The 14,299-nt window shown below is 35.8% G+C and overlaps 1 protein-coding gene across 3 annotated transcripts in view; it reads right to left on the bottom strand.

Moving 5' to 3' along the window:
* Nucleotides 1-14,299, bottom strand: part of LOC148955040 (tudor and KH domain-containing protein homolog) — a 68,408-nt gene that overhangs the window by 14,266 nt on the left and 39,843 nt on the right. For all 3 annotated transcript variants that reach the window (XM_089099903.1, XM_089099898.1, XM_089099908.1), the window contains exons 5-6: nt 10,309-10,499; nt 7,808-8,008 (exon numbers count right to left, since the gene is read on the bottom strand). In XM_089099903.1, coding sequence (XP_088956029.1) covers nt 7,808-8,008; nt 10,309-10,499 — 392 coding nt within the window. The remainder of the gene's footprint in view (nt 1-7,807; nt 8,009-10,308; nt 10,500-14,299) is intronic.

Below are 14,299 nucleotides of genomic sequence, written 5' to 3'. Positions count from 1 at the left end.
GTGAAGATGTACTCTGGAGGGATTTTTACACAATGGCTCCATTTGTAGAGGCAAATTTACATAACAGAGTATAATGGAGACGAGACACGATCGGTACAAAAATATGTCAGCACCTCTTTCTCAGATTACATAGCATAATTTTGTGCACCATAAGCCTATTGTACAAAAAAAAGAATAAAAAAGATCCTCCCACGTCACTGATGGCGCATAGGGTATCGACTATTGTCGAAGTTTCAGTTGCTAGGTTATTTTTGCAGAGACAGGTAGCAAGCCTGTTGCCCAGCCTTGCAGCGGCTGAGATTAAACCCTGGGGACATATTGCCAAGCAGGACCACAGGATAATTATTCTACTCCACAGGACCAAAGGATAATTATTCTCTAAAAATCAAATATTCTACTAAACGTAAAACTACCGATAAATAAACGAAACCCGAAACGAACAGAAATTACGATAGATAACCGAGTCAAACTCAAAACGATCAGAAATTAACATGAGTAGGGCTCAAAACCCCTATGCCCTCCCAAGGCCAGAAAATAATTTGTACTTTACTGAAAAAATACAAATGAATGTTATTCCTTAAAATGTTAATAATATTTGATTTATTAAAGTTATAAAAGTGAAAATATTTGAATATTTTTTTTCAATAAAGAGCAAATTATGTTCTGGCCTTTACTGAAAAACTTCAGGGGCATCATGAGATTACATACGGATGGCAGGTTGTCATCCATACAACATAATTTTCAGATATTATTCTCTGAAAAGTTCACCTTCATACCCTTAGGTATAGTTGTAATAGTAGTCACAACAGTAGTATAGCTACTCAACTTAATACAATTAACCATTGGTATGATATTGTTGATTTGCTTTTTTGATAACCTGTATATTCAACTACTTCTTGAAATTTTCATCTTAATGATCTTAACAATACAAGTTGTTGCGATAGACGTAACAGTTGGAGCATTAGCAACAGTATTTATATAACTAGTAAATGTTGCAGTAGCAGTAGTATTAGCAGTAATGTGCACATACTGCCTTTTGGTCAATTGATCTTCCCTTTAAGTATTCTCTTAGATTTCCAACTTAATACACAAATCAATCCTAAAAGACGCTATTTTGACAGCCTTAATACACATAAGTCGCTTATTTTTGCTCGAATTCGCCCTTAATGTTCTATCAAATTTTGCCTTAACATACTTGGCTATAGTAGTACTATTATCGCAGTGTTGTGGGATTAGTAGAAACAGTTGCTGTGCCGGTGTCGCGTTAACAATAGCTGTAGCAGTAATTGCAGCAGTATTGATAGCGGTATTAGCATGTGCATATTCCATTTTGGTCAGTTGAACATCGCTTTCATGATGCCCCGTAAGTTTCACCTTGACACGTTAAGCCGTTCCAAAAATATTGTTGATATCCATTTTCGACACCCTTTTCACCTTAATATTCTAAGCCTTACAAGTTGTTGCAATTGAAGTAATAGTTGGAGTAGTTTAGTAGTAGTAGTAGCATAAGGAAAAATAGCAGTGGTATTAGTGTTAGCCGTGACATGTATATATTACCTTATTGTCAATTGATCTTCCCCTTTAAGTATTCTCCGAAACTTTCAACTAAATACCCAAATCAATTCGTGATATACTCCCTTTTGACAATCTGAATGCGCATAGTGTATTTTGATTGTTCAAATTCCTCCTCAATATTCTGTAAAATTTTCACCTTCATACGTGTGGCCTTAATTGTACTAGTATCATAGTAGTAGTGGTAGTAGTAGGAACAGTAGTAGCAGTAATGGTATATAATTATTATTAGTAATAGTAGTAGCGGCAGTATTAATAGCAGTAGTAGCAGGTAAATTTTACCTTGTGGTTTAATCAACATCCCACTCATGGTGGCTCTGAAGTTCCCTCTTCATGTAATAGGCTATTCCAAAAATATTTCTGATGAACCCGTATCAGCAATCTGTATAGCCCACACATTAGTTCAACTTTCCCCTCAACTTTTCCTCAGATATTTTTTTTTCAATATCCTCAGCATTTGCATCACTCGTTATAGAAGTAGTAGTTTTAGTACAGTAACGGTAGTAGTAAAAATACTTGTGGTAGCAGTGGAAGCCGCAGTAGTTGTAGTAGCATTAGCCTACTAATATTGCCTGTATGTTCAATTGATCATCTCCCGTATCATTTCCTGAAAATTCCAAATTAATATACTCAGTCATTCCTGAGTTATACCCCTTTGACAGCCCATGTACACATAACATGTTAGATTTAGTTCAAAATTCCCCTCAACATTCCCTGAAAGACTAATGCCCTTCGTATGTTGGGAAAGTAGGAGTCAAGCATGCATACCTTTTCTCAATAACATATATTATATGTAAACAATGAACAAATTGCATTACTTGCAGCCCTTGGTCTGAAGCCTCGGGAGGGGCGGGGGGTGACATCCCCAAACGCGTGATTACCGAACCTTTCAACAATACTGAAAAAAATTGATGTCTCAAAACCTTATTTGGATGTTTGTTATGGGGAATGATGGACGTGGGAGGGGGGAGTTGGTTTTTCTCAAATCACTTTTGTATCTTAAAAAGGACACTATAACTTCAAATTCAAAATCAAATGAGTCCCATCTGTACGACCATCCATTCATTAAAAACCTTATATGCCCCTAGGGCATAACTTAAAGCCCTTGTCCTAGGATTCTGGGGGGTTGTGCCAATCCTTGAGGCTTTGTTATGTGTTCTTTGGACTATTTTAGACAAAATTTCCATCGCACAATTTCAATTACATACATATGGTGAAAAGAGGGGTAGTTGGGGTAGTTGACCTCCATCACATTGACTCTTAAAAGGGAACTAGAACTTCCAATTCCAGCCAAATGAGCCACCTCTAAAATTTATACAACCATTCCTTCCATAAGAGCCATAAATGCCCCATGGGCATAACTTACAACCAGTGGCGTCGTTTGGGGGTGGCAAGGGGGGCAGTTACCCCCCCCCAAAAAATTGGAAAAAACCTATTATATAGCCCATGCCCCTTCACCCTCTGGATGTGGAACTTTTTTGCCCCCTCAATAAAATGCTGGAGCTACGCCCCTGCTTACAACCCTCGCCCTCAGGGTCTGGTGGTTTGTATCAACCTCAAAAGCCTTGTTATATGATCCTTGGATTTTTTTGATTAAAAGGATTGCCTCAAAATATCTATTGGATGCTTCTCGGGAAAACACGACGTGCTTGTGTGTGTGTGTGGGGGGGGGGTATCTGCACTCTGATCAATTTGACTAATAAAAAGAGCACTAGAACTTCTGATGACCAATCCAATAAGTCCCCTCCAAAGCATATACGACCACCCTTTCTATAAGAACCTTATATGCCTCCAGGGCATAACTTACAACCCTTGCCCTGAGAGCTGTAGGGGGGGGGGGGGTGTCTTCCTCACAGACATAATTTCGAAACCTACATTTGCGATGAACAAAATTGTTATCTCCAAATTTTCATTGGAAGTGTTAAGGGACATAAGCCCCATCTGAAGTTTATACGACCGCCCAATCCATAAAACCTTACATGCCCTCATGGCATAAATTTCAACTCTATCCCCAGGGCACTGGGGGTTTGTGTCAACCCTAGAGGCATTATTATATGTTCTTTGGCCTATTTTGAACAAAATAGCTATCTCATAATTTCAATCAGACGCGTTTGGTGGGGGGGGGGATCTAGCTGCCATCCATCACTTTTGACTCTTAAAAGGAAAATACAGCCTTTAATTTCTAATCAAATTATCGTCGTCTAGAGTACGTAAAACCATCCATTCCATAAAAACCTCGAATGCCCCCTGGGCATTACTTATAACCCTTGCCCTCAGGCTCTAGGGGGTTGTTTCAACCCCAAAAGCATTGTTATATGATATTTAGACAATTTTGAATAAAATTCCCAACTCAAAATTTCTATTAGATGCATCTCGGAATGTGTGTGTGACGTGTGTGTGTGGGGAAGAGCGGTAGCTGCCCTCCGATCACTTTCGCTCTTAAAAAGGGCACTAGAGCTTCTGATTACCAATGCAATGAGCCCCCTTCGAAGTTTATATGACAATACTTTCTATAAGAACATCATATGCCCCCAGGGCATAACTTACAACCCTTACCCTGAGGGCTGGGGGGATTTGTCATCCTCAAAGAAATAATTTTCGGACCTTTCAAATACGTTGAACAAAATGACTATCTCAAAATTTTGATTGGAAGTTTTTGAGGAAATGATGGGTGTGAGGGGCGGGGGGGGGGAGGAGGACATTTGCCCTCCAATCACTTTCGACTAATAAAAAGGGTACGAGTCCTCTCAATTCCCAATCGAAAGAGCCCTTTTTGAAATTTCTACGACAACGCTTTCAATAAAAACCTTAAATGCCTCAAGGGCATAACTTACAACCGTTGTACTGAGGGCTGTGGGGACGGGGGGTGTCATCCTCATAGACATCCAGGCCTTTCAATTACAATGAACAAAATGGCTATATCAAAATGTTAGTCGGAAGTGTTTGGGGAAATGATGGGCGTGGGGAGGGGGACATTCACCCTCCGATCTCTTTCGACTATAAAAAGGGGCACTAGCCCTCTTAATTTCCTATCTAATGAGCCCTTTTTGAAATTTCTACGACAACGCTTTCTATAAAAACCTTTTATGTCCCCAGGGCATAACTTACAGCCTTTGCCCTGAGGGTTGTGGGGGGTTGTCATCCTCAAAGACATAATAACCGGACCTTTCAACTACGTTGAACAAAATGGCTATCTGAAAATTTGATTGGATGTGTTTGGGGAAATGGTGGGCGTCGGAGGGAGGTTGGTTGCCCTCCAATCACTTTCGACTATTAAAAAGGGCACTAGCCCTTTCAGTTTCCAATCGAATGAGCCCTTTTTGAAGTTTCTATGACAACTCCTTCGATACGAAGTGCCTTGGTCTAAGACAAACCAAACCAAAAAAAAAATAATAATAATACATTGCGCCAACATCGTTCTTTACTTAGGCAGCGCTATTGCGCTGCCTATGTTAGAACAAAATGAGTTAACAGGAAACTTTATAATGTTACAATGGGTGACTCATTACTTGGGAGTTTTCTAGAGGGCAGAAGAACTTATTTGATTACTTTTTTCAAGCCTTGGATACAAATGACTCATCAGGTTATTCAGAACACATATATAAAGAAAACAATTTAGAAATAATTTTAACAGTAATTTATTATTAAATAATTGATATAAATATGAAGAAAATAAATACAAAATAGCATATGAAAACATGAATAATTTTCAAATAGATCAGTTATGATGGCCAAAACAAAAGGGCTCTCGCTTGGTCCAAAAGTGGGTGAGATTTAGGTATTAAGTTTTATGAACGAGATTGGTTAGCATAGAGTGTGCATAGTTTAAAAGAAATATAACGAGATTTACTTTTCTGTCCAAAAACATGTACCAGAGACTAAAAAAAGGGATACTGCCCTAAAAGCCACATTAATTTGAAACAACCAAAAGAAAAATCTTAGAAAATTGCGGTTTCAGATATGAATAGGCTTAAACTGGTTTTAGAGTACCAAAATACAAAACTTTTTCTTATGCTGAAGATTGGGTCCTCTACACAGTCAAGTTAAATAACATAAAAAAAATTCCCCCTGGAAGCTCATATATTTACTTATGAGCTCATATATTTATGAATTAATACACACGTCAATAATATGGTAGCAAATTCCTGCAGAAAATAAACAGATTTTTAATTGTTTTTCTATAGCAAATACGCAATGTATGTGCTATCGGAAAAGAGTAAACCAAAGAAATATATAACTGCCAATAAGTTGTCAATAACAGCAGTTCATTTTGTGTAAACTGTAGGTAACTTTAGGGAAGAATGGGCAACTGTGCCGTATTAAGACCTTAGAAGCTAGGCTGTTATTGGTACCTTTTTCAAAGTACAAATAGAGACTAGATATTAAATCCCCCCAAATCATATTTCTTCTATAATTATCTGAAGACAGACTAACAGTTATAAAATCAGAGAATTAAAACCCACTATATGAAACTTCGGGCCCTCCTCTGACTCCCTTCTATAATAGCTGATGCGCAATTATACACCAAACATAATTTAATGAAGCCTAAAATGAACCTATTTAGTTAAACAAAGGTGTCAAACAATTGTCTATATTAGCCTTTTATCTTGTATGGATTATGAACATTTATTGGAACGAAAATGCCAGCGCGTGACACTAGTTCTTCTGAAATTTGGGAGATCAATATTTTGAGCATTTTTGGTTTTTATATTTTGGTTTTTCGATAGCTCAAATTGATTTTTAATCGATTATCTAATCGATTGGCCATCTCGGAATTTTCACTCAACATTATTTTGATCATACAGTTCAACAGATTTTGACCACACAGTCATTTTGTGCTATCCAAAAACTCCACTTCGCTATGGTGTAATCTCTTTTCTTACTTCAAAAGGAGAGTACAATTTCGGTCAAAATAACCCCGATTTCAATATTCTACTACCACTAGTTAGATACGATGACCGTTGGATATATATATATATATATATATATATATATATATATATATATATATATATATATATATATATATATATATATATATATATATATATATATATATATATATATATATATATATATATATATATATATATATATATATATATATATATATATATATATATATATATATATATATATATATATATATATATATATATATATATATATATATATATATATATATATATATATATATATATATATTATATATATATATATATATATATATATATATATATATATATATATATATATATACGTTACAGCCGCTCTCAAAATAAAATACGGAATTTTGTAATTTGGAAATAAGAGCTTGAAAGCTCCCCTGTAGGATTTTCTCATGAGGTGAACATTATATACTCGGAGTCATCAGAAAAAAACACTTTTTTTTGGTGGATACACTGTTATCCGTATTCTCTTTCCTTTTTTTTGTTAATTTGAGTTACCATTGGCACAAACCGCTCTTTCTTAGAGTTCTTCACACGGACTGTATGAAGTCAAAATATTCTATTCTTTTGCAGTTTACTCACAGCAAGGCCTTACTGGTCTTAAGCAGTTAAGCATTGACCCCCTCCCCCTCCGAAAAAACATGGAAACGACACGGGCATCCCATTTTAGTTGTTTAATAGCTAAATGCGAACAACAGAGGACTTGCTCACAGTTGAGCCCCTGGATATCTCCCTCCCCTATTAAAACTAAATGCTGCGTACAGTCTTGCTCTGGTTTAGTTCTACCACTTTTTCTTTAACCAAGTTCTAGTCTATTCAAGTCCAAGTTCAAGTTTTACTCTACCTTTTGGGGGGCAATGGCAATAATGGTGCCTTGTTTCATACATAATACATATACCAATATCCACACACCTCATGCCTACGAAACTAATGGAATTTGTGGTTTTTCCTTCAAACCAGTATTTCTTTAAAATCCATGCAAATTTATTTTATAAACTTTGACCTCATCTGTATAAAACATACAAAATATACCAAATATGTCAATAAAACATGGTGCAACAGATATTATCTCGTCCTTTCGGATTCTGAGTGAAAAATTTGCTGAAAGTGCTACGACTAGCATTGGACTAGTACAAACGCTTATCCAAACATTTGACGGTGCGTGATTATTAGTGTTTTCTTGTGTCACATTTGTCTAGAGTAATTTTTTTCTTTTTTGTTTCTTACCCCGTTTGTTTTTTGTTTTAAGCGGGTAATATTATTATTACTAAATCCATTCTAATTACCACAGAGATCCGATATTGGGATGCATTCTTTTCATCACGGTAAAAAGACGTCATTTCAGTTACCAGACTGTCAAGTGCAGAAGTCAATGGCCCAGCTATTTGAATCCAAAATTTGTCTGGACTTGCCACAGCACTAACGAATACGTCAATATAGTCTTCAGTATTGTTTAAAATTTCAGTTATCACTTCTCTTCCCTGAACCTGAACGAAATTATTTGTATAAACAAGCATTAAGTGTGCTATACCCCCAAAAACTAGATAAAACATAATGACAATTTACAAAAACGAACATGATTTTTCGGCTTCGCGTCCAAACGGGAAAAAGGAAAGGAAAAAAAAGAAAACAAACTAAGCTCAGATAGGTATAAATAAAAAGTGAAAAGAAAAACACAAACTCTATACAAAAGTAAAATAAAAGAAAAATCGAATATGAAAACTGTCCAGTATTTGTTAGAAAGGGCAATTAACCAGAAAAAATAGATGAGATGAAAGTAAAAATAACAGATATAAATTGGAGTGATGTGTTAAATATTGAAGACCCGAATAAGTTAAATGTTTTATCTTATAGTAAGTTTCACCAAATATTTAATCAAGCATGTCCCTTGGTATAAAGAAAAAGTAAGGTTTTTCCTCGTAAGCCATGGGTTACTTAAAGCCTGTTATAGAGTACAAAAGAAAAAATAGATTATATAAGGTGAAAATGCAGTATTCAAATGAAATTAATATCGAAAATTTTAGAAAATATAGAAATCGGTTGACTCTTGTTCTCAGAAAGGCAGCTACAAAATATCATCAAAATTAGTTTCGTAAAAGCGATACACATCGGAAAACATGGAAAATAGTAAATGAAAAAATTAACAATGTTAAAACAACAAATATTCCATCCCGTATTACAACTGATGGAGGAATTAACATAAAGGACAACAGAAGGATGGAGGAAGCATTTGCTGACCATTTTAGGAAAATTGGACATTATTTGATGAATCAAGTTTCTGCTAGAACACATAATCATTAGAAAATATTTTCCAAATAAAGTAGTTAAGACTATATTTACGTAATCTATTTTTAATTCTTGCATGCAAAATGGATTGTTCCCAGTTTGTCTTAAAGTAGCTAAAATTTTACCTTTGGTAAAAAAAAGATAATCACGTGATTTTAATTATTGTGATTAAAAAAATCACGTGATTTTAATACTTGTCCTGAAACAAATGATAACCTTGCGAACAAAGGTCAGAATGAGGTAAAAGCTGGGAAAAGTCAACGGACTGCAGCTAAACTAGCAGCCAAAAAAATCCATTCAATTTATAATTCAAGAATTGGTTGATTAACCTGTGAAATTTAATTAGGGGTTATGGACCTAGGGTTAGGTGACCTTTTTTGTTTGTTCAAGTAAATTTAGACTTAACATTTGATAGATTCCGATTTATACACTGATTGTAAGAGGAGAGTGACACATATCACTATAAACATTCGCTTTCGCTTGCTATGTTAAAACGCCAGTGCTGGAAGTTTTGTTTAATATGTGAGTTTGCTTCTTACTTATTTATTTATATTCGTGTGTTTTTATTATCACACGTGTGTTTTTATTTTTATTTTTTATATTCGTGTGTTTTATTCGTGTGTTTTTATTATTTATTTATCTTCGTGTGTTTAGTTGTTGTATTTTTTATGTGTGTTATTTTAAAAAAAAATTTTTTTAGTTGTTTTTTCGACGTTTTTTTCCGTTGAGAAAGGCTCCGGGACGTGGGGCCAAAATATTCGGAACGTTTTTTAATTAAAGTGTTTATTTATTTTTATTTATTTCACTGCTTTATTAAAAATTTAAAACCCGTTTTTTCTTGCTTAATTTTTCGTAAATGGAAAAGCAGTGTGGTCTAAGAAATTATTCAAGTAATTTGCTTCTTCCTGAAACCAAGCTAGTGTCTCTGTAATTGCTATACTCACTCTTATCTCTTTTCTCATAAAGGAGCTTGATTCAAGTTTAGTAAAATCGTTCGGTATTTTCTTTGCTTCACAAAATATACTCGGTAAGAGTAACAGGTAGCAGTTATGTCAAATTCACTAGGAGTAACTCGAAATCTACAATATCTTACCTTTAACTTTGTAAATAATATAGTGCAAGGTAAGGTAAATCTGTGTTAATATTAAATACTAAAAAATACAATTCTAGTCAAAAAATCGCGGACTACGCTACCATCACCTGGGGCCTTATTATTTTTCAATGAACTTAGTACTGTCCATTAACTCCTCCTTGAAGAGTGAACCCTCCTTCAGCCCCAGATTGTAAAAAAAAAAATCAAAAGACGATTCCCCTCACCTTGTGTGGGTGAATATAGCTTTTATCGAAAAAGTTTGATTAGAACCTTGGCTGTTTCTAAGGTTTCTAAGGTGGAATAAAATGGAAAACAATAGGCACGTTGTTTAAGCCCGGCTTTGCAGTTAGTTCACAAAAAAAAAAAAAAAAAAAGAAGTTAAAAAAAGAAGAAGACAGCAAAACTTACACAGGCAAAGGTATTACAATTTTCAGGCCCCAGGCTTGGAAAATATTTACTTGTATGACCTTCACTTGAGAATTCTTCAATCCTATTGCGTTCAATTCCGCTTCTGTTATTCTCTATAATGTTTTCAATAATATTCTTGGCTTTCAGAATTTGTTCAGGAGTCCCTTTTATCATAAATTTTCGAAAACCACCTAAAAATAAAACAGAAACATAACAAACATTTTAAAATAGCAAATATAAAAGCAAACAAACTCTAAAAGTAAAAAACTGTTTAATTCACTTTTTTGGATAGTTTTTGTTAAATTATATTGTGTAAAACTGTACTTTTGCATGGCCACTGGCATAATTGTAGAATTATCATTCTAAGATATGATAAGAACATAGCTCTGTATATGTTCTTCTGCCTTATCTTTATTTTTGTGTTGTTGGCAATTTCTTCTAGAAATCCCTTATTTATTTTAGCCCTAAGAGCTTAATAGTCACCAAATTAATTTTCCTACACATTTTGTTCTTTTTTTTTAATAAATTGACACTGAACTAACTATTTTACCATGACAGTTCAAGCATGTGAACTGTCTGTATTTCGCGCATTGAACGTTTCTAAAAGACTCAATAAACTGATGACGACATATCATGCTGACATCATAGCAGTATTTATATGAACATTTGAATATCAATACATAAATATATATGAATATCATATATGAATACATGATGACGACATAGTAGTATTTTAGTTGAAGGGAGCATTGCATTTTGTTTGTCTAAGTATCAGAAAAAATCCATTTCTACAGAGTAACGGATTGCCAGTGACATCTATGCTGTGATGCTTAAAGACTGACATTTCTTACTTGTCTAAATTTACCTGTAATAAGTCACGCTGGACAATTAAGAAGGTGCAATCTTGAGACAATATTAGATATACTCTGCTGCCATGTGAGGCTATCCTTTTTGGAGTTATTTTCCTGGCTAAAATCAGAAAGTAATTATTTTATCAGTTTAGTGCCTCTTATATCAAGCCAATCTCAATACTTGCAAGCGCTATCTATTTTTATACCATCTCACCATCTATTGTCTTTTTCTTAGGGTACCTATGCAGTTGCCGAACAGATCGAGGGCTACCTTTCGTGATAGAGTGATTATTCAAGCAGAAGACGGGCAACTCCTGGGACATGCGCCGGTGCACCGGCCAGGAGGTATCTCCTTTAAATTGCAGGGAATATCTGAGATCACATAAATAAAGAAAAACGATCAAAATTTGGTTTTTTATTGACCAAGTTAATATACTGAAAAAAAAAAGCGAATATTTCTAGAGGACAAACGCCTCTCTTCTTCAGCGCGAAACGAAACGATGTATCAATAAAAGCCAAAAATTAAAAGAATTAAAACCAACTACCAAACAACCATAAAAGTGAGTTATTCGCCAATATCCGCGATTTGCACAATATCCAAAGAATATGAACTGCCATCAACGGATACTAGCGAACAACTGACAAAGGAAAGCAATCAATTCATTCACTCGGAAAACAAAACGAGCCAGCAATTAAATAAGTTGGAAAACTATGTCATTTGATTTCGGATTTTAATTAAGGCATTTCTTGCAGACACCCTTTGAGACCTAAGGGGTTGTTCACGTGGTTGATTAGATGACTGGGAAAGTGGTTCAAGGTTTATTACAGGGATTACTAAAGTATCGGCTTCTCTTTTGAGAAAACCGAAATATGACTCGTTTATTCTTAACTCACCGGAATCTCTGTTTAAAGCTAGACCTGGTTTAAAAAATTATCAATATCTGAGATCTGACACTTCCTTGAGTTATTCACCTGTTCCCTTAAATAGTATTGAAGCACGTATTTAGGGTACCATAAGCACCGTATGGATTAATAACTTTAATTGTCTCTTTTTGATTTACCTTTATGATCGAGCTCATGCATCCTGCAGTGCTAAAGCTTGTGCAGTCTAATTTTTATGAAGGGATAGATAATGAAATTATTGCCCAACATGCGGCTGACTTTTTTGAAAAAAATTCTATCATGACACCAAAAACTATCCTCTGATGTCGAGTGTTCGTGGGCCAACGTGTGCACAGACGGCAAGGCGATCTAGCTAATTTCCGTCATGTAGTGGATATAAAGACCTTTCAGAAAAGTGAGGCTGATAGTTTTGTTATGCCAACTTATGTGGTTATTTCACCTACCGAGGTTCCCGCCATTCCAGTTTTTGCATATTTAAGTCTCGCATCAAGGCTGCTAAACATCGACTCCGAACTCAAACAAATCTACGAGAAAATTACGTCTCACGGCCTGAACTTCCCTCCTCTTAGCGACCTGGGATCCCAACCACCTGTTGATAATTATGCCACTATGGCCATTTCAAAAGTTCCATCTCAACTGAATAATCCTGCAAAACGCCGTTTTGTTATTGACCGTTCACAGGCCGTCTGGCGATAATTTGGTGGTTCAAATTTATCAGACTGCTGCTAAGGATTTTCGGGATGCCATCCGCTCTGTAATACTGAACTGTGACGTCAAAGTAAATAAAACAAAATATATCGGTATTATGAAAGGTTTATCCAAGGGTTTTCACGAGGAGCATGCTAATCGGCTGGGGCGGTAATAACGATGCGAAACGAATTGGCAATTCTCTTGCTGCTAAGGTGTTTCCGGAAATATGATTCCCCTTGCTAATGCGCTGAGGCTTGTCTTGACAGCCGGTTTTGAGATTTTCCATGTTCCCAAGTTCCAGTGTCCTCCTCGGTGCTGTCATAACTGCCAATCACCTAATTATCTAATGGCCACTTGTGATTGCGCTACGTGTTGCTCCTGCTGAGAAGGTGAGCATGAATCGTCACGCGATTCCCCGTGCCAAGCTACCCCTAAATATGCTAACTGTCATGGCAATCATGTTTCATTTTCTCTAAAATGCCGAACTTTTAGTGATACTATGAATAAACATTCCGGTGAGCCAAGAAAATGACTGTTAAAGTTGAATTTTATATATGATCATTCAACATTAACGGGACGAAGAATAGTGACGATTCTTTGAACCAGAAGCTGTCTAGTTTCAACATTCTGTTTTTAAAAGAACATCTCTTGCCCTCGGTAAGCTTTAATTCCCTTCGCAGGAGCAACGAACACTTGCATTTTGCTAGAAGTTTAAAACCCCCAGGAGACCATCAGGTGGGCCGGCCTGTTTTGCTAAACTGAGCCTAGTCTCGCTATCCCCCGTGTGTTATCGTGAAAGTGATTGCTTCATTGCAATACATCTTGCTAACCTGGGTCTCATCAATGTATATCTCCCTTTCGACCAAAGATCTTTCTCCTCTGTTACAAAGTTTACGAATGTGTGCGATACGCTAAAGACCCTTCTAGTCTGTGGTGGGAACAACGGATTGGATTATACTTTGTTAGGCAATACGAACTGTGATACAAGCTCTACCTAAGCACGGATTGAATTATTCTTGGGTTCACTACCTAATAGCTATCGAATTTTGGACAAAGATACATCCCATTCATACATACATGATTATGGCTCATTGTCGGATATTAACCATCGTGTTGTTTCTTCCGGTGTCTGCATTGGCGACGTTCACGTTCATCAGAATGAGCGTGATTATGACCACCTGACTTGATTATGACCAATATTTCAATACATAGCTCAATGATAGTGTCAACCAAAGCAGGCACGTACACCAAGGGGGGGGGGAGGTGGTTTTCCTGTACGATTAGCCTATTCATGCATCTGAAGTTCCCTCTCTCTCGTTAGGGTGGGGGGATTTTTTTATCACAAAACAGGTAAAGAAAGTGCTTTTTGATGCTTTCAGATTGTTTAAAAAAAAGAAGTTTAGTAAGATCATAGAGATACTAAACTAAATATAAAACCAACACTATCATCTTCTCATCAGGAGTAGCTTCTTCAATAGTAGTTGTGACTCCAGCAAGCCTTTGGAGATTTTGGTAGACCAAGTGCTCGAATACAAAATCAGAAAGAA

Source organism: Artemia sp. Qi Xiang Cuo, chromosome 2 (genome assembly GCF_049724085.1).
Source record: "Artemia sp. Qi Xiang Cuo chromosome 2, ASM4972408v1, whole genome shotgun sequence".
NCBI classification, from domain to species: domain Eukaryota; kingdom Metazoa; phylum Arthropoda; class Branchiopoda; order Anostraca; family Artemiidae; genus Artemia; species Artemia sp. Qi Xiang Cuo.
This window is presented reverse-complemented; position numbering and strand designations above follow the sequence as displayed.